This window comes from Trichechus manatus, unplaced genomic scaffold (assembly GCF_000243295.1).
Source record: "Trichechus manatus latirostris isolate Lorelei unplaced genomic scaffold, TriManLat1.0 scaffold00060, whole genome shotgun sequence".
Classification (NCBI taxonomy): Eukaryota; Metazoa; Chordata; class Mammalia; order Sirenia; family Trichechidae; genus Trichechus; species Trichechus manatus.
Window position 1 is genome coordinate 13,589,138 of NW_004443996.1, and position 27,803 is coordinate 13,616,940.

The window sequence follows — 27,803 nt, forward strand, 5'->3', positions numbered from 1 at the left end:
TCACCTGAAGTACAATTAAAAAGAAAAAGTTAGTTATATCAAGTTCTTCCAGCCATTATTTTCCTATTCTCCCCCTACCATCTGGTAGAGAGTAGTTTGTTAATGGATACCTTATATTTCTGTAATGAATTTTTATCATCATGCTAATAATTTGAAAACTGACATTAAAGCAACTTGGGATATATTACATGGGACAAAATGCAATTTGTAAAACAGCATTGCAGTATGATGTCATTTAAATTTTTTTGTGTGCATGTATATATGAGAACGCAAACAAGAAAGCCTGGGAGGCTACATACCAAACTATTAACTGTGGCTACTTCTGGGGAGTGGGGTTAAGGCAGGAATAGAATGACAGAGAGATGAACAAATTTTCTTTCTACAGAAACTTCGGTATTGTTTGAATTTTTAACACTAATACATAGTACCTTTTAAATTTAAAAAGGTCTTCGTGGACAATGAAAGAAGAGGCAAGAAGTAAGCAGTAACATTCATTTTGAGCAAAGGAGTAATCAGAGAATCTACTTAAAATGTTTGTGAACTGTGAGAGAATGGGACACTCCTATTATCCTAGAATCTTCCGGGCAGTCTCAGAAAATCTGCCATTCTTTTTAGTTTACCCACTGCAGTATTAATCACCTCCTAAGAAGAGAGAATTATTTCCTATTGCACACCCATGCAGCTACAAAAAAAAAGCTAAAGATTTTCTCCTCTCCTAGAGATAATGAGAAATAAGAGGTGATTTTAAAATTTCCACTAACCTACGTAACTTGTTCTTTCTTCCCCTTGGAGAAAAACTGGATCAGGTCTATTTGGCAAAGGAACCCCTCTGCATAGCAGAGTTGGTTTTTAGGACAGTGAAGAAGAGCATCTTTTGAAGAAACTTCAACAAAAGTCTGACCATTTCCCTAAAGAATAATGATCTAGACTTCTCAAATCAATATAATCTAGAGCACTGCTTCTTAAATTTTAATGTATATACAAATCATTACGGGGATCTTGTTAAAATGTTGGTTCTAATTCAGTACATCTGGAGTAGGGCTGAGATTCTGCATTTCCACCAAGCTCCCTGATGATGTCAATGTTCCAGTCTGGGAATAACAAAGGACTACATTCTCCCAGTTCCTAAATTAGTCTCTGGTCTTAAGTGAATCACTTTAGAAAGCTATACTTATTTTTTCAGGTTTTAAGAGCATTCTTTAGAGGGAAAAATTTATCAAATGGTAACACTACTATTGTAAAGAACTCAAAAAGGAGGCTCACTTGCCAAAAGGAAATAGATCTGGTTTTGGATAAATCCATTATTTTAATCTAGCCAGAAGTTTCGTTTATTCTCTCACAATTACTATCAATACTTAATTATTAATTTGAACAATTAAAAAAAAAAGTTTATGCTGTCAATCACTCCATGTTTTGTTCCAGAGCAATTGAGGTATTTCAGGTACCAGAGGTAACCTAAAATACCATCTGCAATTTTCACAGTCTAAATAACTCATAGAGGTAGTCCCTTTTAGCTATCCAGGAATGATGTCTAAACAATGATTTACAAAATAGAGAGTTTTATCCCTGTGAGTCTAGTAAGCAGAAAAGTAAAAGTTTCTGTCTTCACTGGCATAGGCACGCACAGGCAGATAAACGGAATATACTACAGTCCAAAAACAGACCCAAGTTGTATTAACTTTAGTTCTAGTACCACTCTGTTTAGGTTGATGTTCCTTTTAAAACATCAATATTTAATTTAAAAAACTTTCTATCATGTACACACATTGTGAAAAATATAACCAATGTGACTGAATAATATGTATACTGTTGTTAGGTGCTGTTGAGTTGGTTCTGACTCATAGTGAGCCTATGTATAACAGAATGAAACACCAGACAGTCCTGCGCCATACCTGCAATCATTGCTATGTTTCAGCCCATTGTTGCAGCCACTGTCTCAATCTACCTCCTTGAAGATCTTCCTCTTTTTTGCTGACCCTCTACTTTACCAAGCATGATGTCCTTCTTCAGGGACTGGTCCCTCCTGATAACATGTCCAAAGTATGTGAGATGTAATCTCACCATACTTGCTTCTAAGGAGCATTCTGGTTGTACTTCTTCCAAGACAGATTTGTTCGTTCTTCTGACAGTCCATGGTATATTCAATATTCTTCACCAACAACATAGTTCAGACCCATCAATTCCTTTTTGGTCTTCCTTATTTACTGTCCAGCTTTCGCATGCATACGAGGCAACTGAAAATACCACAGCTTGGGTCAGGCATACCTTAGATCTCAAAATGACATCTTTGCTTTTTAACACTTTAAAGAGGTATTCTGCAGCAGATTTGCCAATGCAATACGTCCTTTGATTTCATGACTACTGTTTCCATGAGCGTAGACTGTGGATCCAAGAACAATGAAATCCTTGACAATTTCAATCTTTTCTCTCCATTTATTATGATGTTGCTTATTAGTCAAGTTGTGAGGATTTTTCTTTATGTTGAGGTGTAATCTGTACTGAAGGTTGTAGTTTTTTTTTATTATTATTGTGTTTTAGATGAAGGTTTACAGAACAAATTAGTTTCTCATTAAACAATTAATACACATATTATTTTGTGACATTGGTGGCCAACCCCGTGACATGTCAACACTCTCCACTTCTCAACACTGGGTTCCCCACTTCCAGCTTTCCTGTCCCTTCTTGCCTTCTCGTCCTTAACCCTGGGTTGTGTGCCCATTTAGTATTGTTTTGTTTTATGGGCCTGTCTAATCTTTGGCTGAAGGATGAACCTCAGGAGTAGCTTCAGTACTCAGTTAAAAGGGTGTCCAGGGGCCATACTCTCGGGTTTCTCCAGTCTCTGTCAGACCAGTAAGTCTGGTTTTGTTTTGTGACTTAGAATTTTGCTCTACATTTTTCTCCAGCTCTGTCTAGGACCCTCTATTGTGATCCCTATCAGAGCAGTCAGTGATGGTAGCAGGGCACCATCTAGCTGTGCTCGGCTCAGTCTGGTGGAGGCTGCAGGAGTTGTGGTCCATTAGTCCTTTGGACTGATCTTTGCCTTGTGTCTGTTGTTTTCTTCATTCTCCCTTGCTTCAGATGGGGGAGGGACCAGTGGAATATCTCAGATTGTCACTCACAAGCTTTTAAGACTCAGATGCTACTCACCAAAGTAGGATGTAGAACATTTTCTTTATAAATTATGTTATGCCAATCGAGCTAGATGTTGTCTGAGACCATGGTCCCCAGCCCTCAGCCCAGTAATTTGGTCCTTCAGAGAGTCTGGATGTGTCTATGAAGCTTCTATGACTTTACCTCGGTCAAGCTGTGCTGGCCTCGGCAGTATTGTATACTGTCTTACCCTTCACCAAAGTTACCACTTATCTCTTTTCTATTAAGTGTTTTTCCATCCCCACCCCTCCCATACCTTGTAATCATGAAAGATTGTTTCTTTTTGTGTGTAAACCTTTTCATAAGTTTTTATAATAGTGGTCTCATACAATATTTGTCCATTTGTGATTGATTTATTTCACTTAGCATGATGCCCTCCAGATTCATTCATGTTGTTAGATGTTTCGCAGATTCATTATTGAAGGCTGTAGTTTATGACATTCCTGAGTAAGTGCTTCAAGTCTTCTTCACTTTCAGCAAGCAAGGTTGTGTCATCTGCATATCGCAAGTTGTTAATAAGTCTTCCTCCAATCCTAATGCCACATTCTTTTTCATATAGTCCACCTTCTTGGATTATTTGCTCAGCATGCAGACTGAATAGGTATGGTGAAAGGATACAACCCTGATGCACACCTTTTCTGATTTTAAACCACACAGTATCTCCTTGTTTTGTTTCAACCACTGCCTCTTGATCTATGTACAGGTTCCGCATGAGCACACTTAAATGTTCTGGAATTCCCATTCTTTGCAATGTTACCCATAATTTGTTATGATCCACACAGTCAAATACCTTTGCATATTCAATAAAACACAGGGAAACATCTTTCTGGTATTCTCTGCTTTCATTCAAGATCCATATGACATCAGCAATGATATCCCTGGTTCCATGTCCTCTTCTGAATCTGGCTTGAATTTCTGGAAGTTCCCTGTAGATGTACTGCTGCAACCACTTTTGAATGATCTTCAGCAAAATTTTACTTGCATATGTTACTAAAGATATTGTTTGATAATTTCTGTATTTGTATGGATCACTTTTCTTTAGAATAGGCACAAATTTGTATCTCTTCCAGTTGGCTGGCCAGGTAGCTGTCTTCCAAATTTCTTGGCATAGACGAGTCAGCACCTCCAGTGCTGAATCCGTTTGCTCAAACATCTCAATTGGTATTCTGTCAATTCCTGAAGCCTTGTTTTTTGCCAATACCTTCAGTGCAGCTTGGAATTCTTCCTTCAATAACATAGGTTCTTGATCATATACCACCTCCTGAAATGGTTGAACACTGACCAATTCTTTTTGGTACAGTGATGCTGTGTATTCTTTCCATCTTCTTTTGATGCTTCCATGGTAGTTCAATATTTTGCCCATATCACTCAAAACTGCAACTTGAGGCTTGTAACAATATGTATAGAAATTGTTAAAAGAGAACCTAATTGGCTGTGTAAACTTTCATCAAAAACAATAAAATATTATATATTTTTTAAAAAGCTTCTATCTTCCAAAGAGGCAGTGAAGGTGTTAAAAAGTCACAATGAATTAAATGGCTGCTTCTTTATTTAGCTTTTCTACAGGCTGTAACATCAATACTTATGCTTAAATTAATTCAAAAGGAAGGCTGAGTTTTCTGCACTTGAGGTAACAACCAGAAAAGATTCCAAAAATTTCAAGAAACTGTTTCCAATCAGATCTTCAAAACTGGCAGGTTCAGAGTCTGATGTAATGTGAAGAACAAACACATAATCTGAAAATGGCTTAAAAACAATTATAAACATCATTCTGCATCTTACTCTCAAATGGTTCAAAAAATTATATGTGTGTATCTAGATAAGACAGAGAAAGAGATAATGATAAAACAAATAGGGTAAAATAAAACATTAACAACTTGGGAATCTGAGTGAATTTGGTAAACAGGATTTCCATGTACTATTCTTGCAACTTTTCTGTAAGTTTGAAATTGGTTAAAAATAAAAAGTTCTCAAATATGGATGGACTTCAGCTGAGTGCTTTATTTGCTTTAATTAGTAAAGACTTAAATTTCATGTTATTATATGTATTTTTACTTTTAGATAATGATGATGATATTGATAAAAAACTATCTTCCACTTTCCTCATTACTTTCTTCACTATTTACTGCTGACCCAGGACTAGTGTAAGATGAAGATTAAATGTATGGATCCCTCTCTGAGAATGAGTCATAGTGAGGTCTGGGTCAGCACTGACACTCAGAAAATTGGCAGCCTTAATTCTGGTGGCATCTTAAACACTAATTGATCTCCAGCAGAACCACAGAATGTAGTCATTTGATATCAATCTTTTATCCCAATAATATGAGTCACCATAGTTCCAGCCCTATGAATTCTCCTATGGTGATATTCACTGTGAGAAGGATGCAGCACTGGAAGTGCTCACACATCTATGCCAAGGAATTTGGAAGACAGCTACCTGGCCTACTGACTGGAAGAGATCTATATTTATGCCTATTCCCAAGAAAGGTGATCCACCTGAATGTGGAAATTATCAAACAATATCATTAATATCACACGCAAGTAAAATTTTGCTGAAGATCATTCAAACGCAGTTGCAGCAGTACATCCACAGGGAACTGCCAGAAATTTAAGCCAGATTCAGAAGAGGACATGGAACCAGGGATATCATTGCTGATGTCAGATGGATCTTTAATGAAAGCAGAAAATACCAGAAGGATGTTTCCCTGTGTTTTATTGACTATGCAAACGTATTCAACTGCGTGGATCATAACAAATTATGGATAACATTGCAAAGAATGGGAATTCCAGAACACTTAAGTGTGCTCACGAGGAAACTACATAGATCAACAGGCAGTGGTTCAAACAGAAGAAGGGGATAACGTGTGGTTTAAAATCAGGAAAGGTGTGCGTCAGGACTGTATCCTTTCACCATACTTATTCAATCTGTATGCTGAGCAAATAATCCGAGAAGCTGGACTATATGACGAACGTGGCATCAGGAATGAAGGAAGACTCATTAACAACCTGCTATATGCTGATGACACAACCTTGCTTGCTGAAAGTGAAGAGGACTTGAAGCACTTACTGATGAAGATCAAAGACTACAGCCCTCAGTATGGATTACACCTCAACATAAAGAAAACAAAAATCCTCACAACTGGACCAATAAGCAACACCATGATAAATGGAGTAAAGATTGAAGTTGTCGAGGGTTTCATTTTAATTGGCTCCACAATCAACACATATGAAAGTAGCAGTCAGTAAATCAAATGACGCATTGCATTGGGCAAATCTGCTGCAAAAGACCTTTTAAAAGTGTTCAAAAGCAAAAACGTCACCTTGAAGACTAAGGTGTGCCTAACCCAAGTCATGGTGTTTGCAATTGCCTCATATGCATGTGAAAGCTGCACACCAAATAAGGAAGATGGAAGAATTGACATCTTTGAATTATGGCATTGGCGAAGAATACTGAATATACCATGGACTGCCAGAAGAACGAACACATCTGTCTTGGAAGAAGTACAGCCAGAATGCTCCTTAGAAGCAAGGATGGTGAGACTTCATCTCACATACTTTGTACATGTTATCAGCAGAGACCAGTTCCTGGAGGAGGACATCATGCTTGTTAAAGTAGACGGTCAGCGAAAAAGAGGAAGGCCTTCAATGAGATGGATTGACACAGAGGCTGCAACAATGGGCTCAAGCATTAACAACAATTGTGAGCAGGGTGCAAGACCGGGCAGTGTTTTGTTCTGTTGCACATAGGATCACTATAAGTTGGAACCAACTCGACGGCACCTAACAACAACAACAATGCCTAGAATATTGATCTTTACGTGTTCCATTTCACTTTTGACGATTTCAATTTTCCCAGCTTCATACTTCATACATTCCATGTTCTGATGATTAATGGATGATTCTAGCTGTTTTGTCTCATTTTGAGCCCTCAAAATGAGGGCTCATTTAGAGTTACCATAACCTATTGCCATCGAGTCGATTCCAACCCATAGCGACCCTATTGGACACAGTAGAACTGCCCCACAGGGTTTCCATATGACCCAGCAATTCCATTCCTAGGTATATACCCAAGAAAACTGAAAACATATTTCTACAGAAAAATTTGTACATGAATATTCATAGCTGCATTATTCATGATAGCCAAAGAGTGAAAACAACCCAAACATCCATCAATTGATGAATGGGTAAACAAAATGTGGTATATCCACACAAGGGAATATTATTCTGTCATAAAAAGGAATGAAATACTGATACATGTTACAATGTGGATAAACCTCAAAAACATTATGCCAGGTACAAAAGGCTAAATATTGTATGACTTCCTTTATGTGAAATGTCCAGAATAGGCAAATCCATAGAGATAGATTAGTGTTTTCCAAGGGCTGGGGCAAAGGGGGAATGGGGAGTGACTGCAAATATATATGGAATTTCTTTTTTGGGTGATGAAAATGTTCTATAATTAGATAGTGGTGATGGCTGCACTACTCTGTGAATATATTAAAAACTCAATTGTGCAGTTTAAAAGGGTGTATTTTATGTTATGTGAACTATATGTCAATTTTAAAGAGTGAGGATTCTATAATTTTTACCATTTGTCAACAATATGAAGATTAGGAATTATTAAGTACATCTATGGGCCCTCTTCCACTAACATGGATCTATCATAATAATTTGGGGGCGTGTTTAACATAATTTTTATGCACGTCAGTTTTAGTGAGGTTGAAAAGGGAATATTACCATTTGATATCCTTTCTAATCAGAATAGCAAAGATTAATAACATTGTCTGGAAATTAGTTATAGAACTTTCAACTGTTATTTAAACCAAGAAATTTCATTATAGTATTTTTCACTTTAATTCAAGGTTAGGTTCAACTCTAGTTCAAAACAAGTTCACACAGGCAAATTGCACTGAATATACACTTTAGGATTCAGTTCAAGGGTAAGAACTGCCATGAAATATGAAGACTCTGGGTCAGTTCTGGAGTCAGTTTAACTTAAAGGCCTAAATTTAAAACTACAGCTAAAATCTTTTTATTTCTATCTTTTTTCTTTGTAAAATAAAATTTAATTCCTCCTATTATATAAATAAATACATATATACATACATACTTGTTACAAAAAACTTGGAATACACAGAAAAGCACAACGGAAACAAAAATCACCCTTATCCTACAAGGGCCAGAAGGCAGAAGAGGACAGGAAAGCTGGTGATAGGGAACCCAAGGTTGAGTAAGCATAGTGTTGATGTGTTGTGAGGTTGTTAACCACTGTCATAGGGCAACATGTGTACTAACTGTTAAATGAGGAACTATTTTGTTCTGTAAGCCTTCATCTAAAGTGAGAATAGCAGCACAACTGGAAGAGCGTAGTCGATGTCACTGAACTGTGCATGTAGAAATTTTTGAAATGGTGTATCTTTGGCTATGTATATTTTCACCAAAAAAAAAAAAAGGTCGAGAAGGGAGAGAGTTGACATGTTGTGGGGTTGTTAACCAATGTCATAAAACAATATGTGTACTACTGTTTCATGAGAAACTATTTGTTCTGTAAGCCTTCACCTGAAGTACAATTAAAAAAAAAAATCACCCTTATCCTACCACCCAAAGATTAACACAAAACCCACTGCCGCTGAGTCAATTTCGGCTCAGTGACAGAGTAGAATTGCCCCATAGGGTTTTCAAAGTTGTAATCTTTATGGAAGCAAAACTGCCACATCTTTCTCCCATGGAGTGACTGGTGGGTTCACACTGTTGAACTTTTGGTTACCAGCTGAGCACTTTAACCACTGCGTCACTAGGGCTCCGACCCAAAGATAACCTAAAATTTTGGTTTGTGTCCTGCCAGGAATTTTGTTCATTCATAATACATAAATATTATATCGATGGTATATATTTATATTCATATTTTTATAAATTTTTCATCATATTGTATCTACATCTTTTTTCTTTATTTTTTTTTTAATTTAACAATGTATCTCTGGCACGTTCCCATGGTGTTGTTTGTTAGTTGTTGTCAAGTCGATTCCAACTATGGCAACCCCATGTGTGCAGAGTAGAACTGCTCCATAGGACTTTCAAGGCCGTGACCCTTTCAGCAGCAGATTGCCAGGCCTGTCTTCTGAGGCACCTCTGGGTGGGTTTGAACTGCCAACCTTTTAGCTAGTAGTCAAGCGTGCGCTTAACTGTGCCACTCAGGGAATCCTGTCATGGCATTAAGTATCTTTTAATGCTACAGCTTTTTATGTCTTCCCAGTATTTCATCATAGGGATGTACCATGATTTATTATTTCTAGATTTTTAAATATTATAAATAATAATGCAAACTTTGTATACTTATGTATCTTTGTATACAGCAACTATCTCCATAGGACTTATTTCCAAAAAGTGAAATTGGAGTATCTATAATTCATTTTTCCATGATAAAAGCCAACAGAATCAGCAAACTATAAATAAATGTTAGAGGAATCAAAGAAAAGGTTAATAATTACCTGACAAGGCAGCATCAAATCCCATGTTTTCTATTGCTTCTCTCAAGGTTTCTGGAGAGTTTAGTAGAGGATCATACTCAATAATTCCACTGCTATTTACAAGGGAGACTTGTATGGATTTCACACCTGCCTTTTTTGATATGACACCCTCAATAGACTGTACACAAGAATTACAAGTCATGCCACCAATGTTTATCACAGTTTCTTGAGTCAGAGGCTGGCTAACTATGTTCAAAGGAATTTTCTGATGATATGAGCTGGAAGGAGAGCTTGGAGTACTCTCAGCATCGCTTGTAATACTAACACTGTATTGCCCTGGTGATATTGCCTCTATTGTCTTTCTCAGGGTTTCTGGAGTGACTAAGCTTGCATTGTATTTTACATTGGCAGACCTATTCTCTAAAGAAATTGCTATGCTGCTTACATATTGGAGTGTAGATAAAGCACTTTCAATATTTGACACACATGATTTACAATGCATGCCATTTATGATAAAAGTGGCTGTTGAATCATTGGTATATGATGGACTCCTTTGCTCTGATCCTTCTGAGGATCTGACGGGTGTGTTCTTTAGACGTTCTATATCAATAGCTCCCAGTGTAAGGTACTTGGGCTGCTTTTTGATGAATACGGAAAAGCCCACAGCTTCAATCTGTTTTTTTATTTCCTCTACTGTGATTAGATGAGGTTGATAAACAACAGTAGCTTCTTGGTTTTCCAGGGAGACTAGATTAAAAAAAAGAGAAAGAATCATTTAACTCAGTTATTCCTGGGCCACTTAAGAAAACATTCTGTATACCAAATCAATACCACAAATAATTGTTTCTCTCTCATTCTTGTCTTCATTCTTTCTTAAAATACTTTTGTTAAAATACTTTTGACATAACCAAAAAAACCAAACCCACTGCCATCAAGTCGATTCCGACCCATACTGACCCTATAAGACAGAGTAGAACTGCCCCCATAGGGTTTCCAAGGCTATAATCTTTACAGAAGCAGACTGCCACATCTTTCTCCCACAGAGCAGCTTGTGGGTTCAAAGTGTTGACTTTCTGGTTAGCAGCCGAGCACTTAACCACTGCGCCATGAGGGCTCTTTGTATTATTGACATAGACTGAAGAGAAGTAAAAGATATGACCACTGTGGTTATGGTCTCCATATTTATACATGCCTGAGTAGAGATAAATTAGAAGTAAAGAGGATCCCAGGCATGTTGTGTTAAGAAACTTGAACTCCATGAATCACAATTCCAGCAGCCTTTTCTGCTAAACTTCAGTTTGACACTCATGTAACCTTTAATTATAATCATTAACTTTACTGAACTTCAAACTTCAATGAAGCAGTGACCACTCAAGTCCCATGAATCCAAAACCCATGCTTAAGAAGAAAGCAAAAAGTTAAAAGGTCAAAACAGAAAACTAAGCCTTACAAAACAATCAAACCAACAAAACCAGATATATTACCTTTAATTCGCTGAACACCTTGCAGTTTTCCAATTTTTCCTTCAATGGTGCTAGTGCATGAGTGGCAGGTCATCCCTTCCACCTTCATTTTCAGCATGATTTCACCTCCTTGTGCCATACTGTAATCTTCACAAGTTCCTGACTTTTTCTCCAGAGTTCCAGTATCTAAACTAACACCCGGAACCAGTTCTATTATCTGATTGGCATTCACTATAGAAGGGATTATTGTCACCACAGCAGTTCTTTGCTGAGGGGAAATTTTAATGTCTGTCACACCCTTGGTCTTGAGCAATGTGCTTTGGATATGGTCCCATGGAGGAGCAAATGAAGAACTAACACTCAGAAACACACTGTCAGTTAAAACAGGGAGAGGGTTAGGATTGTGGAGAGTGGCATCAAATCCCATGTCATTAATAGCGTCTTGTAGGGTCTTTGGAGTCTGCAGTTTAGGATTATAAACAACAGTTGCATTTTTTTCTTCCAGCGAAACCTTTTGGAAGGAAATTTCAGAAGTCAGTTCAGTGAAATTATATGATACAGGACTTAAAAATATCAATCACCACACCACATTCAAGAAGGATGAAACAAAAATTCAGACTAAAGGAGTTTCTCTATTAGTTTTCATCTTTACTGTTTTCTTTACAAAAAAAAAATACAAGATATCTTATATACCTATAAGAATGGTAATCCAACACCCATTCCTTATAAAAACTCTAAGTAAAATAGGAATAGAAGGGAAATTTCTCAACATAATACAGGGCATCTATACAAAACTAAGGAGCCCTGGTTGCACAGTGGTTAAGCATTTGGCTACTAACCAAAAAGTCAGCAGTTCGAATCTACCAGCCGCTCCTTGGAAACCCTATGGGGCAGTTCTACTCTGTCCTACAGGGTCACTATGAGTCAGAATCGACTCGACGGCAATGGGTTTGGGTTTTTTATACAAAACTAACAGTCAACACCATTCTCAATGGAGAGAGGCTGAAGCATTCCCCCTGTGAACAGAAACAAGGCAAGGATGCCCTTTATCACCGCTCCTATTTAACACTGTGCTTGAAGTTCTAGCTAGAGCAATAAAACAAGAAAAAGAAATAAAGGGCATCCAAATAGGAAAGGAAGAAGTAAAACTATCCCTATTTCCAGATGATATGATACTACACATAGAGAACCCCAAAGGTTCCACAAGAAAACTACTGGAACTAATAGAAAGATTCAGCAGAGTAGTGGGATACAAGATCAACATGCAAAAATCAGCTGCATTCCTATACACCAACAAAGAGAACTTGGAAAAGGAAAACAATACCATTTATAATAGCCCCTAAAAAAAAAAAATACTTAGGAATAAATCTAACCAGGGATGTAAAAGACCTATACAAAGAAAACTACAAAACACTATTGCAAGAACCAAAGGAGACTTACATAAATGGAAAAATATACCATTCTCATGGATAGGAGGACTCAACACTGTAAAAATGTCAATTCTACGCAAAGCGATCTATAGATATAATGCAATCCCAATCCAAATACCAATAGTATTCTATAACGAGATGGAGAAACTAATCACCAAACTTACATGGAAAGGAAAGAAGCCCCAGATAAGCAAACCATTACTGAAGAACAAGAACAATGTAGGAGGCCTTGCACTACCTGATCTCAGAACCTACTACATAGGCATGGTAGTCAAAACAGCCTGGTATCAGTACAATGACAGGCACATAGACCAATGGAACAGAATCGAGAACCCAGGACATAAATTCATTCACCTATGGTCAGCTGATTTTGACAAAGGACCAAAGTCCATCAAATGGAGAAAAGACAGTCTTTTAACAAGTGGTGCTGGCAAAACTGCATGTCCATCTTTAAAAAAGAAAGAAAGAAAGAAACAGGATCTATACCTCACACCATACACAAAAACTAATTCAAAATGGATCAAAGCCCTAAATATAAAACCTAAAACAATAAAGATGGAGAAAAAAAAAAAGGAACAACGCTAGGGGCCCAAAATAGAATACAAACCGTAACTAACAATGCACAAACACCAGAAGAGAAACTAGATAACTGGGAGCTCCTAACAAACACTTATACTCATCAAAAGACTTCACCAAAAGACAACCTACAGACTGGGAAAAAATTTTTTGGCTATGACATATCCGACAAGAGTCTGATCTCTAAAATCTATAGACTATTTCAACACCTCAACAACAAAATGACAAATAATCCAATAAAAAATAGGCAAAGGATATGGACACTTCACCAAAGAAGATATTCAGGTGGTTAACAGACACATGAGGAAATTACAATCATTAGCCATTAGAGAAATGTAAATCAAAACTACAATGAGGTACAATCTCACCCAGACACTACTGGCACTAAAAAAAAAACAACAAAATAAAAAGGTTCACGAGGTAGTGGGGAGACTAGAACTCTCATGCACTGTTGCTGGGAATGTAAAATGGTACAACCACTATAGAAAATGATATGGCACCTCCTTAAAAAGCTAAAAATAGAGATACCATATGACCCAGCAATCCCACTACTAGGAATATATCCTAGAGAAATAAGAGCATTCACATGAATAGACATATGCACATCCATGTTCACTGCAGCATTATTCACAATAACAAAAAGATAGAAACAACCTAAGTGCCTGAACAGATAAATGGATAAACAAATTATGATACATGCACAATGGAACACTACACAACAATAAAGAACAATGATGAATCCTCAAAACATCTCACAACATGGATGAATCTGGAGGGCATTATGCTGAGTGAAATAAATCAATCATAAAAAAACAAACATTTTATGAGACCACTATTATAAACACCTAAGAAAAGGTTTACACACAGAAAAAAAAAACAATCCTTCATGGTTACTAGACAGGGGAGGTTTGGGGAGGGGAAGTCACTAACTAGATAGTAGACAAGTGTTATCTTTGGTGAAGGGAAAGACAACACACAATATAGAGGAAGTCAGCACAACTTGACCAAGGCAACTTCACAGAAGCTTCCTAAACACATCCAAACACCTTGAGGGACCTAGTTACTGGGGCTGAGGGCTGGCAACCATGGTCTTGGGGGAAATCTAGGTCAACTGGCATAACACAGTTCATAAAGAAAATGTTCTACATCCAACTTTGGTGAGTAGCATCTGGGGTCTTAAAAGCTTGTGAGCAGCCATCTAAGATATATCTATTGGTCCCATCATGTTCAGAGCAAAGGAGAACGAAGAAAACCAAAGACACAAGGAAAATGTTTGTCCAAAGGACTAATGGACCACATGAACCACAGCCTCCACCAGCCTGAGCCCAGAAGAACTAGATGGTGCCTGACTACCCCATCAACCACCCTGACAGGGATCACAATAGAGGTTCCTGGACAGAGCAGGAGAAAAATATAGAACAAAATTCAAATTCACAAAATAATAATAATAATAATAAAGACCAGACTTAACTGGTCTGACAGAGACTGGAGAAGGCACCAAAACTATGGCCCCTGGACACACTGCTAACTCAGAATTGAATCTACTCCCAAAGTCCACATTTCAGCCAAAGATTAGACAGGCCTATAAAACAAACAATAACACACGTGAGGAACACGCGTCTTAGTTTAGTCAACTGTACAAGACCAAATGGGCAACACCTGCCCAAATGCAAAGACAAGAAGGCATGAAGGGACAGGAAAATTGGACAAATGGATACTGAGAACACAGGATGTTAAGGGAAAGGGGGAGAGTGCTGCCACATTGTGGGGACTGCAACTAAAGTCACAAAACAATTTGTGTATAAATTTTTTGAATGAAAAACTAATTTGTGCTGCAAACTTTCACCTAAAACACAATAAAAAAAAATTTTTTAAAGTTCTTTCTAAGCGAGTGGCCATCTAAGATGCATCAATTGGTCCCAACCCACTTGGAGTGAAGGAGAATGTAGAATACCAAAGACACAAGGAGAGTATTAGCCCAAGAGGCAGAAAGGGCCACATAAACCAGAGGATCCATCAGCCCAAGACCAGAACTAGTTGCTGCCTGGCTACCACCAATGACCACCCTGACAGGAAACACAACAGAATCCCTGACGGAGCAGGAGAAAAGTGGGATGCAGAACTCAAATTCTAGTCATAAGACCAGACTTAATGGTTTGACTGAGACTGGAGGGACCCCGGAAGACATGGCCCCCAGACTCTCTGTTAGCCCAAAACTAAAATCATTCCTGAGGCCAACTCTTCAGACAAAGATTAGACAGAACTATGGGACATAAAATGATACTCGTGAACAGTGTGCTTCTTACCTCAAGTAGATACATGAGACTACGTGGGCAGCTCCTGTCCGGAGGTAAGATGAGAAGGTAGAAAGGGACAGGAGCTGGCTGAATGGAAACAGGAAATCCGGGATGGAAAGGAGGAGTGTGCTATCACAGTATACGGAGACCAACCAGGTTCACATAACAATGTGTGTATAAATTTTTGTATGAGAAACTAACTTGAATTGTAAACTTTCACTTAAAGCACAATAAAAAAAAGTTCTTTGTAGCAGCAACGAGTTATACAAAAGTAAACACTGAGCAACTAATATTCATACAGTACTATGTGTGCCAGGAACTGGGATTCTCAGGGTACAAAGCTGAATATAACACAGTCGCAGCAAGCAACATTAGGATAGACAATACAGAAAAGGGACACCAATTCATCCCTAGGAATATGGGTCAGAAAAGGCTTCTTAGAGGAGATAATACTTGAGTGTTAAAAAACAAATAGAAATTAGCAAGGATAATGTGAGGTAGGGAATTCCAGACAAACAGAAGCATAAAAGTAGAGGAAGACAAGAGGGTGGAGAATTAGGCAACTCCTCTATTATGAGACCTTGTATGTCAATAATGGTTTGTATTTTATCATATAGTTAATGGTAAGCCATGGAAAAGATAATCAGGGGAGTGACATGACTAGATTTGCATTTTAGAGAAACATCATTTTGAAGGCACTGGGGAAGATTATATTGGGGTAGAGTGGAGTGATACAGGAGGAAGGGAGATAAGCTAGGAGGCTATTACAATACGGGTACAACAGATGGTCTGAATTAAGGTATAAACACTGAATGTAAAGAGATCAAGATACATTTAAGGGGGCATAGCCTAGTGACTAGATACAGAGGATACAGGATATGGCTAGGATGACTTACATGTTTCTGGTTTGGGTCAGTAGGTAGATGATGGTTCCATTAACTGATATCAAAAAGAGAGGAGGAAGTTAAGAGGTTGGAGCAGAGTGAAAGGAGAGATGATGAATTTAGTTCTGGATCTGCTGATTCTGAGATGTCAGTAGGATACATATTAATAAAGGCAGTTGAAAATATGGGTATTATTATTTTATTTCCTGGTGAAGAACTCTTTTCTATAAAATAAAAACAGCTCAAATATAATTATAATTTGGGAATGGTTAATGGTAATGGTTGAACAACATGATGATCATATTTAATGTCACTGAACTATAAATGTGAAGACTGCTGAAAAGCCACATGTCTTGTTACCTATGTATTTACCACAATAAAAAATGTAAAAGAATAATACAGAGTAGGAAATCTCATTTTTAATTGTCTACAGTAGTTATGTAGTTAAATCTTCCACTTATTTAAATGAACTTCAAATTTTTATTTCTTCTTCTAGCTTATTAATCAATGACTATGCATTTGTTGAAAACTGGAAATGTGCCCATGGCCTGGAAAGCTTCTAAGACTGTGATAATTCTATTTTGTTAGCTTGTTCTTAGTAACAGAAGAGATCAGTAGCATAAATGATCCAAAACAGAAGGGGGAAAATGATTTATAACTGATTTTAAAATACACTGTATAACATTTTCCATGAATAAGCTGCAGAATAGCCAAACCACATATAGTTTAGAGGTGATTGATATATACACTTCTGAAAGAGATGTAACATAAATGTAGTCACTATAAAATGAAGGCTTTTGTGTCTTGGTGTTTTTAAAGAAATTCTCTTTTTTTAAACTTTAATCTCACTCCCCTAAGGGCAATGATTTTCTCTCTCTCTCTCTGTGTGTGTGTGTGTGTGTGTGTGTGTGTGTGTGTGTGTAAACATTTTCATGAGTTTTTACAGTAGTAGTCTCATATAATAGTTGTCCTTTCGTGACTGACTTATTTCATTCAGCATAATGCCCTCCAGAGGCCAGTGATTTTCTGATTAAGAAATTACTTCAAATAATTCAAACATTCATACTAAAGGGTAAAATAGAGAACATATCAGTGGTTTCCAAGGGTTAGGGGCTGGAGGAAGGGTGACTATAAGGGGGTAGAATGAGAAAGTTTTTTGGGTTGATGGGACTGTTCTGCATCCTGATTATAATGATGGTTAAACTAATCTATACAAGTATTAAAACGTTCAATGGCCAATGTGGCTAGTGGTTGCCATACTGGACAGGACAGATATAGAACATTTCCAACATCACAGAATTTCCTATTGAACAGTAGTGCTCTAGGTACTACTACATTTTTTCTGATAAAGTATCAACCTTGAAAAATAGAGAAAGAGGGTATTCTTTTCCCTTTAGGTTTAAATACATTATATCTGGTATCTCTTAAACAAGTCCTGGTTTTGAACTAATTTTTTTTAAAAAATGTCAATTTATCAATGTATCCACTGAGAAATTGTTCTGATTTTAAAAGCAAAAATCTGTCACTGGAAAGTCTGCTACACTTTCTACTGCTTTCGCCTACCTTTTATTTATAAAAGACATAAGTAAATAAAGAAGTTATTTATAAAATACTATACAAAAAAGAATTCATATTATCCTATGATGTTTTCATGCTGCAGATGGGAAAACACTTCCTTATTAGTAACTTCTACTTACGTGTTTCAAAGCTGGAATCCTTGTCTTATTCCTGCCTTCAGTGAAAACACTTTCATTGTTTCACCATGATGTTTTATTTAAATAAATTATTGTGCTGATTAAATAACATATAATAGATTTTATTAACTATATCTAACCCTGAAAAAAGCATCAGCTTTTTTTGAAGTGTTGTGATTTTCTGTAGGACAGTTTTGACAACCTTAAAGAAACAATTTCTTGATTATATAAAGTATTAAAAATGACAGAAATTTCCCAACTCATGTTAGGACCCCATATGACCCAGATACCAAAACCAGAGAAGGACAACACAAAAAGTAAAGTTCAGTTATAAATATAGATTTAAAAATTCTTAAATAAAATATTGACATGCTGAATATAGCAGTATATTTTTAAAAATAGTACATTCTCAATGCAACGAATATCAATCAGTAGAAAACCTATTAATGTATCTTACTAAGGTAACAAATTGGATTGATAAGGGAAAAAAATTTTTTTGCAACATTCATTTCATTTGAAAATCCTTGCTGTTCTAGGAATAGAAAGAATATTTTCTAGATATAATGAAGATTATAGTGGCACTAACCTCTGCAATCCTATAGGAATATTTCTCTTGGCTACTACTTTGGTAAGGAGGGACAGCACTAGAGTCTTCCACATAGCACTTTCAGCCACAGTTGTCCTCAAACTACAGGGTAGAGAACAAATAAAGGAATTCTGCTGTTGTTGAATACACCTATTCCAACCATGCATTTCAGTTCTGTGGAAATAACCACACAGTAGGTTCAGGGGTCCAATGTGCCTACCATGGAATGGTATGGGTTCAAAACTCATTTTTGACCTGTGCATCATAAGGCCCTACTCTGAGTGGGGGGCCACTGCAGTGTTTTGGATTTCTAGGAATTAGAGTCATGTCAGAGCTACTGTCTAGCAATACCTAAAAGACCTGGGTATTTCACTTTCCTCAGTGACCCTAATAAATGGCCAGAGGTCCTTTTGGAAAATGGTTTAAAGTATAAACCACACTTAGCACAAACAAAAACATTCCCCCCTTTGGGGGGTAATAGCACTTAATTTTTCCTCTGAAAGTTAGATATCAAAAAGTCAATCCTAAGGTCTCAAAGGAAACAAAAACAAACAGCACCTGCAACTTTTTTTTTAAAGGAAATTCACATAATGATTATCACAATATAGTTCTGGGTGTCAAATACTTGAGCAAGAAGCTAAAATGGCATTTATTTATTCAACAAATATTTACTGAGTATCTATTATGTGTCTGGCACTGTGCTAGCTGCTAGGGACACAACAGTGAGCAAAAACAGAGGCACAGACTCTGTACAGCTAGAAATTGCTGGTACCACTCTGATTCTCTCCTTTCACATGTTCCTTCCCTCCCAAAACCACCTCCCGTTACCCCATATAATTTCAAACTTTCAAGAGTTTATCTTTTTCACAGAATCCCTCATTAGAAACCAATGCTGTTATTTTTATTTTCAGAGGAACTGTTTTCCCATTATATCAATAGTTCCTGTGAAACTACACATAACAAACTACAAATTATAAACGTGGCACACAGAAAGGACTCAAACCCAAAAAAAAATCCATTGCTGTCGAGTCGATTCCAACTGATAGCCACCCTATAGGGCAGAGTAGAACTGCCCCATAGAGTTTCCAAGGAGCAACTGGTGGATTCGAACTGCTGACCTTTTGGTTAGCAGCCGTAGCATTTAACCACTAGGCCACCAGGGTTTCCTCAAGGTGAATGACATTCACTGTATTCGGATGAAGACAGTAGTGGGAGAGACGAAACGAAAAAAAACCCTGTGGCCTCAACAGCATTATTAGTGGTGTAGAGGGAGCCAACTAACTATCCACAGGGATTTTAAAGATCCATTATTTTAATGCTTATGGTGTTCTTTATCTATTTAAATGTCTAAAACATGAAATTCAAGCACATTATACTTTATCTCCCCCATGCGTCTGTCAGTTTGTCATACTGTGGGGGCTTGCTGTGATGCTGGAAGCTATGCCACCGGTATTCAAATACCAACAGGATCACCCATGGCGGACAGGTTTCAGCTGAGCTTCAATCGCCTATGGGATGTTTTCAATAGCCTCATATGCACGCGAAAGCTGGACGATGAGTAACAAAGACCGGAGAACTGATGCCTTTGAATTGTGGTGTTGCAGAAGAATACTGAATATACCATGGACAGCCAAAAGAACAAATCTGTCATGGAAGAAGTACAGTCAGAATGCTCCTTAGAAGCAAAGATGGTGAGACTACATCTCACATACTTTGGACATGTTATCAGGAGGGATAAGTCCTTGGAGAAGGACATCATGCTTGGTAAAGTAGAGGGTCAGTAAAAAAGAGGAAGACCTTCAACAAGATGGATTGACACAGTGGCTACAAAAATGGGCTCAAGCATAAAAAAGATTGTGAGCATGGCACAGGACCAGGCAGTGTTTCATTCTGTACATAGGGTCGCTGTGAGTCGGAACCGACTCGACGGCACCTAACAACAACAACATACTTTATCTGCATATGATTTCTGTACACTTTGCACAAATATACAAAGGCTTAATCATCTGTTCTCAGGCAATATGAAAGCAAGAACATTGGACAAATCACTCTACCTCTAAGAGCTCCAGTTTCCTGAGAGACCAGATTAGATCATTCTTTTTAGCTGTAACTTTTCTATAAAAGCTAAAAACTGTGTTACTACCACTTCTTGGACTGTCATTACTACAATTTTCTCTTTTGTATTCTTTTTCATTTGATAATGAATGGTGATCCAGTTTCCTAATGGAGGGTAGGAAACTAAATAAAATGCTCAAGAAACAGCAAAAAAACAAAAAAAAAAGACCAAGCTAGGATTCAAATGCAGGTCCATGTAACTCCAAAGTTCATGCTCTTTCCATTTATAAATGATTAGGCTAGACGACCTTCAATTTCCTGGAAAAGCTTAAATTCTATTCCTTTTACTTGAGTGATGTATGGCTTATAAATGAAAACACTTGAAAGGCATTAAATATTTCTAGTGTTTGAACCAAATTTTTGTTCTATTTTTGTTTTTCTCCTTACATTTCACATCTTCTCTTGTGCTAGTTTAAATTAAAAATGATTTCGATAACATGTTTCTTTAGGTTTTTAGCAGAACTGACAATACATTCTAATATGTCTCCATTTTTAAAAGTCATTTTGGGAAAGGTCCCTGGTTAAAGTTTTAGCACATTGAAATTTATTTTGTTTCCAGGAATTAATTTATGTAAGTTATCACAATAAATTCAGGTTAGCATGCTACTCAGTCACTATGGGAGTCTTCAGATTTAAAGTCAAATTTCATACATTTTCATGTAACGACTCAACATAAAGGTATTCAGAGGTTTTTCAGTGCCTGAAAGGATTCTGTCATTTTACTGATGTGGAGACTGAAGTGATTCATCAATTATCTTGAATTTCTAATCTGCCTCCCATAATATATATTTTAATTAACTAAAAACTATTTATAATACATAATGGGAATCCATTTATAATACATACTGTCCCAATATAAATTCCATTGTTAAATGTTTGCTGAAAGAAACAATGTCTGTATATTAACTGAGTAACACTCTACTTTAATGCTTTAATATAGGACACTGAAAATTAAAATATCATAAGAAGAAACCACCAAGCTCTATTAACACTTATTTGACAAACCTAAATAAAGGTCACCACTTAAAATTATTAAGCCAATTTATGAACTAGCAAGAGATAATTCTTAGTGACACTAAGACAATAACCTAAAATCAATCTAAAAATTCAAAATCAAATATTTTAAGATGAAAAAGATGCAGAGATTTTGTTAGCTTTTTTAAGTTGTAGCATTACTGTTCATGAAGTAAGCTACCTTTAAACTGAGCTCTTTTAAGAATTTTCAATGCTAATATATTTTCAATTTGCTTTTATATTATACAACTAATGCATGATTATTTATTCATTATAAAAATTAAATACAAAGTATACAAAGGAAGTAGTGAAAATCTCTCTTCACACCATTCCTCTACTGTTAGATTTTTTATCTTGGATTTGACCTTTCTTTAACCCTTGGGATAAAGTTCAACTAAATCAGAAATCTAAGCCTCTATGAATAATTGATTTTACATCTTATGGCGGCACAGTGACTAAGAGCTCGGCTGCTAATCAAAAGGCGGCAGTTCAAATCCACCAGCTGCTCCTTGGAAACCTTATGGGGCAGTTCTACTCTGTCCTATAGGGTCACTATGAGTTGGAATCAACTCGACAGCAACAGGTTTGGTTTGGTATCCCTGCTGGTGCAATGGTTAAGAGCTACAGCTACTAACTAAAAGGTTGGCAGTTCAAATCCACCAGCCGCTCCTTGGAAATCTATGGGGCAGTTCTACTCTGTCCTACCGGGTCACCATGAGACAGAATTGACTGGATGGCAGTGGGTTGTTTGGAAACCCTGGTGGTGCAGTGGTTAAGAGCTACAGCTGCTAACCAAAAGACTGGCAATTCGAATCCACCAGCCACTCCTTGGAAACCCTATGGGGCAGTTCTATTCTGTCCTATATGGTCGCTATGAGTTGGAATCGACTCAACGGCAACGGGTTTGTTTTTTTTTTTATGGTGGACTATTATTACCTAGGAATTTATAATAATCAAAAAGCCTATATTACCCTGATACAGTGTTGGTGAGAGAGCATCAGTTTGAAAAACAATGCATTAGAATGCCCAATGCACTATCATTTGCCTTAGGAAAAGTTAGGAAACAAAAAGTCCACTGATAAGGGAACTAGTTAAATAGATTATAATACAGCCATACAATTGAATACTATGCCAGAATAAAAAGATTAGATTGAGCTCTATGCACTAATATGGAACAATATCTAATTTATTTGTTGAGAAAAAAGCAAGGTGTAGAATGATTTGTAGAGTATGCTTCCATTTATATGAAAAGAGAATACACACACACATACATACAGATATATATACATGTAAATAATTTTATATTCATGGTCTATTTCTGGAAGGATACATAACACACTGATAACTGGTTGCCTTTGGGAGGACGATTTTACTATTTGCAGGTGTTACTTTTTTAATAATAAATAATAGTTAATTTTAAGAGTGCAGGGAATGTATTGATACACAGGATGAATTTAGTAACTGCTAGCATCAAGGAAGTCTTTTTTTAAAGGATAGTCTATATTAAGAGAATGGACTGCAGCCTTTATCTGAGTACAGGGGGAAAGCACTCAGAAAGTTACCACTGTTAAGTTTCAGGGACAAAGTAATTTATTAACAAGGCATTAACCTTTGGAGTCATTCAGTACTTACATCTAATTAGATTTGTTTTTACATTTCCACTTTCAAGAAGGCCAAACAATCCCAGAGAAAGACCTTCACAATATCTGCCCATTTTATCTTTCCCTTGAACAGACTACTGGGTGATTAAATTAAGCTTCAGGTTAATCCCTTTAAAGTCCACTGTATTGACAATAGCAGGACAAACAAAAGTATTACACTAATTCACAGCACAATTTAAGACACAATTCTTGAAATGTACTGAAATGCTGGAGCTGCAAAAGAAAATATATTATTTCTATTTATTCCAAAATTACAGACTTCTTGACTGTTTACTTTCATTATAGTCTGTTAATTAAAGCTCTAACATGTTCTGCTGTTGTATTTTTCAATAACACAACCTCACTCAATTTAGCACCACAATTATGTTACTCCATATCTGAGTTTTACTTCAAACACCACCCAAGAGCTCCTTGACTTAGTGGAAACAATGTTCTCCCCAAATCCGGTTTCTAAATGACTGCATATTACTCTTAATTGTGATCTCAGAAATTATAATCCAGAAATTTTAAGCCTTAACACTAACTTTAAAAAGTGATCAAAATTTTTGTATCATCGGGTTGAACTACATTCTGACTATAAGTTATGTTTGGACAAAGACCATTTTCTATATGGTGCCTAGAAAGAGGTAAATCCAGGTTTTGTGGCTTCTGAAACTTAATTTGAGGGGCCCTCTTTAAGAAAAAGAATATGAAACTGTAAATAACAAAATTCTGTACAAACGAAAATATGTATTCTGAATACATAACAAAAGTATAAATTTTTAAAGCTGAGAAATACCATTAAAAACAGAAAAATAACATATTTTTATTCATAATGCCTGATATACCTCCACAGGAGACCTCGTGGTGCAGTGGTTAAGCACTCGACTGCTAACTGAAAGGTCACTGGTGTGAACCCACCAGCCGCTCCAAGGGAGAAAGATGTGGCAGTCTGCTTCCATAATGATTTACAGCCTTGGAAACACTATAAGGCAGTTCTACCCTATTCTATAACCAAAAAACCCATTGCCGTCGAGTCGATTCCAACTCATAGCGACCCTTTAGGTCACTGTAAGTTATAACCCACTCGACGGCAATGGGTTTGGCTTCTTTTTTTTTTTCAATATAGCTCTATAATAATTTTTCCCCACATTTTTGGTTGCATACTGTTTGCCTCTTCATTTGACAATTCTTTCATAAAATCATTTTCTATATAGACAAAATAAAGAGAATTCAGCCTTTCCTCTAGATCAAAACATTTTTTTATTAATGATAGATTAGAAAAGTTTTTTCAACATCACAATTCAATATTGGTAAATTTTTACAGCTGTTGTCAAATGTGGGAAAATTCTATTGAATTTTTTCATAAAGGAACTGTAAGATTTCAGGGCATTTCAAGTTTACTTGAGCAGTTACTTCTCTTACATGCTGTCTGAATTAATACTCATTTATCAGTTTTACACTGGGCCCTGCACCTTAATGTCATAACGATGAATGAGTAGGCACAGTGGGTGGTAGGAGTATTCTTTGAAGCCATTCCTATACCAGAATTCCTGGCAAAAACTTTACTATACACAGAAGTGACTAATAACCACAAATTCCAAACTAAACATACCCGCATCTCAACCTCCCCCTAGCCGGATCCCCAAAATGCCCATGGCCATTCCAACATCACCCAACACAAAGAGGAGGTATAACAGAGGAGTCAAAGTGGAAATAGACAGTGGTCTTAAGGAATTGTGACTAAAATACCGTACTTTTGCAAATTGTACAAAAACATGTGACCCTGTCAACACATTGCTAAGACTCCTTCCAGGGACTTAGAAGGGGTCAATAAAAGGGGGGAGATCTAAAACTTAAGCTTCATTAACTTCACAGTAAATCCGTCTCTGGGCCTAGAAGACTTAAAAAAGAGTAACCGTCAAGCAGATTCCAACTCATGGCAACCCTACATGTGTCATAGTAGAACTGTGCACCACGGGGTTTTCAATGGCTGATTTTTCAGAAGTAGAGCACCAGGACTTTCTTCCAAGGTGCCTCTGGGTAAACTCAAACTTCCAACCTTTGAGTTAGCAGCTAAGCACATTAACCTCCGCACCACCTAGGGACTCCAGAAGACTTAATACTTACTAAAATATTTTTATAGGAAGGAAAAAGAAAGGTCACTAATATATTCTATATCATAAGGGCTTTTGACTGATGGGGTAAAGGCAGAGCTGGAAAAGGCAGAAAAAGTGTCTGTTTCCTTTTATTTTTAGCAATTAAATTATGACTGTGCCCTGGAAAGTACAGCCTTGAGTATCTGTCACTGAGATCTGTATAAATTACTGTTGGTTACACAAAGTGCTTTCCCATTATACGGCTGCTATTCTTCCTTTACAATTTAATCAAAATTCAATTGCATTTGTCTGACCTTAAACAGATCTTATTAACTAGAGGTGAATTCTGGGAAGATGCAATAGAAATGGCAGCCTTACATATGAGTAGGGTGTGCAATAGGCTTTTTTTTTTTTTAGGGGAAGGGGAATCCATACAGGAACGTACTTGCAAATATCAAAGCAGAATCCAGTCTCTTAATTATACATGGATACCTTGGCAGAAACAAGTATTCATCTAAAACAGTTTCCTAGACAGAAGAGTTAGGGGTTTTGGAAAATATATTGGTTGTCAATGGACAGTACCTACGTTTTGTCACTTGGAGAAAAATTATGTGAACTAGTTTCTAGACGGTAAAATAGCTTCAATGTAATTAGCACAGGCACTACTATATAATTAGTGAGGTTCAGCTTCTACTCTGGCACCCAGCACCAACCACCTTTGATCAAGTGGAGGTTTAACTGGTTTCATTTGTGGCTAAATCAACTGCAGGTGTCATACTTATTACTCATTAAAATTAAACTCATTTTTTTTAAGCTTTAAGACTGAAGGTTGCAGAGCTACTTTTGCTATCCTCTTTTCTAATTAACAAACTGCAAAATATCCACCTACTTTTTGTATAGTTACAATTAGTGAAAAAATTACAAAACGTTTTTATAAATTTGGAATTTAAATATTTTGAAGATCAATTCTTTTGAGAAAACCTGCAGTATAGTAAATAAATAAAACAGTTACCTGTCAGCCCTCAGCTTTTCCAACTTGGCTTTCTCCCCAAAGCACATTAAAGCCAGCTGCATCCTTTGGGGAGGGGGGGTCAATTCGGGAGCCTCTAAGACTGGAGTTATGCCAAGGCAGATGGTGAATTAAAAAAAAAAAAAAAACTCTACCTCTGGAGCATATGAAATTGGAAAATTCATATATAAGTATTCAGATGGATGCCTACAGGACAGAAAACTTAGGAAAAGACATATTATACTATGCAAACTAAGCTTTTCTAGCCACAACCATCAACATAGTCTTAGCTGATCAGACTGTATTGCTAACAAATAAGAAACACTGCTTTTCCCCTATATCAGCTGCCCTCAAGTAGATTCAGACTCACTGCTATCCCATGGGTGTCAGAGTAGAACTGTGTCTCAACAGCTGATTTTTCAGAAGCAGATTGCCAGGCCTTTCTTCCAGTGCACATCTGGTGGACTCAAACCACCAACCCTTTGGTTAGCAGCCAAGTGTTAACCATTTGTGTCACCCAGGGACTCCTTTTCATTCACAGAAATAGTAAAATGGCTAAAGCTTACGATGCCTTGTATGGCCAAGATGAATATAAAACTCAGACATGGAATAAAAAAACTTAGACATAGAAAAAAAATCACCTACAGTTCACATTTGGAAAAGAATTGCCCACATACTAGCACCACATTTCACATGACTCTTGGATTTTTTTTGTATCAAACTTCATAAAGAATCACTAAAGAGCTAGGCTACTAACCAAAAGGTCAGCAGTTCAAATCCACCAGCCGCTCCCTGGAAACCCTATGGGGCAGTTCTACTCTGTCCTATAGGGTCGCCATGAGTCAGAATCGACTCGATGGCAACGGGTTTGGTTTTTTGTTTTTGTATATGCCAATTAGCCAATTTTTTGTAATAAAAACTAAGCAAACTGAAGTCAAATTTCTCAAGATCTTACAAAAAGTCAGAATCATAGACAAGAACACTGTAGACACTAGAAATTTTAAATACTGTATGTACTTCACTGAAAAGCCAAAACCATTTTGAAATCCCTGGAGAATAAATGGGTGAAAATTAATGTTTAGATTAAGAATAACTAAAAACCACATTGATTAAAGGTAGGGTTGCACAGCCCATTATTGTAATTGCTGTCAATAAGTTGTACAGCTGTAAAAAGTTGAATTGGCAAAAGTTCTGTGATAGATATATTTACAACAACAAAAAAAAAAGAGTAGCTGCTGAGGCTGCTTATGTACAACCAAACACCTCATGGGATTTGGTTCCTTGGTTTGGTGGTTTACGGTCATGGTTTCATGGGACATCCCACTTAACTGGCCTAATAATGTGTTTAGTGCTTCTGTTCTACCTCCTATTTCACTGCG

General features: G+C 36.9%; 1 protein-coding gene across 5 annotated transcripts in view; it reads right to left on the reverse strand.

The window, feature by feature from the left end:
* ATP7A (ATPase copper transporting alpha) overlaps positions 1 to 27,803 on the reverse strand; it is a 258,321-nt gene that overhangs the window by 127,094 nt on the left and 103,424 nt on the right. For 3 of the 5 annotated variants that reach the window (XM_023733619.1, XM_023733620.1, XM_023733618.1), the window contains 2 exons: positions 11,102 to 11,591; positions 9,639 to 10,364 (listed from right to left, as the gene is read on the reverse strand). In XM_023733619.1, the coding sequence (XP_023589387.1) occupies positions 9,639 to 10,364; positions 11,102 to 11,591 (1,216 nt within the window). Of the gene's footprint in view, positions 1 to 9,638; positions 10,365 to 11,101; positions 11,592 to 16,279; positions 16,323 to 18,547; positions 18,650 to 27,803 lie in introns of all 5 variants that reach the window. The other 2 variants (XM_023733622.1, XM_023733621.1) reach the window with 2 other exon arrangements.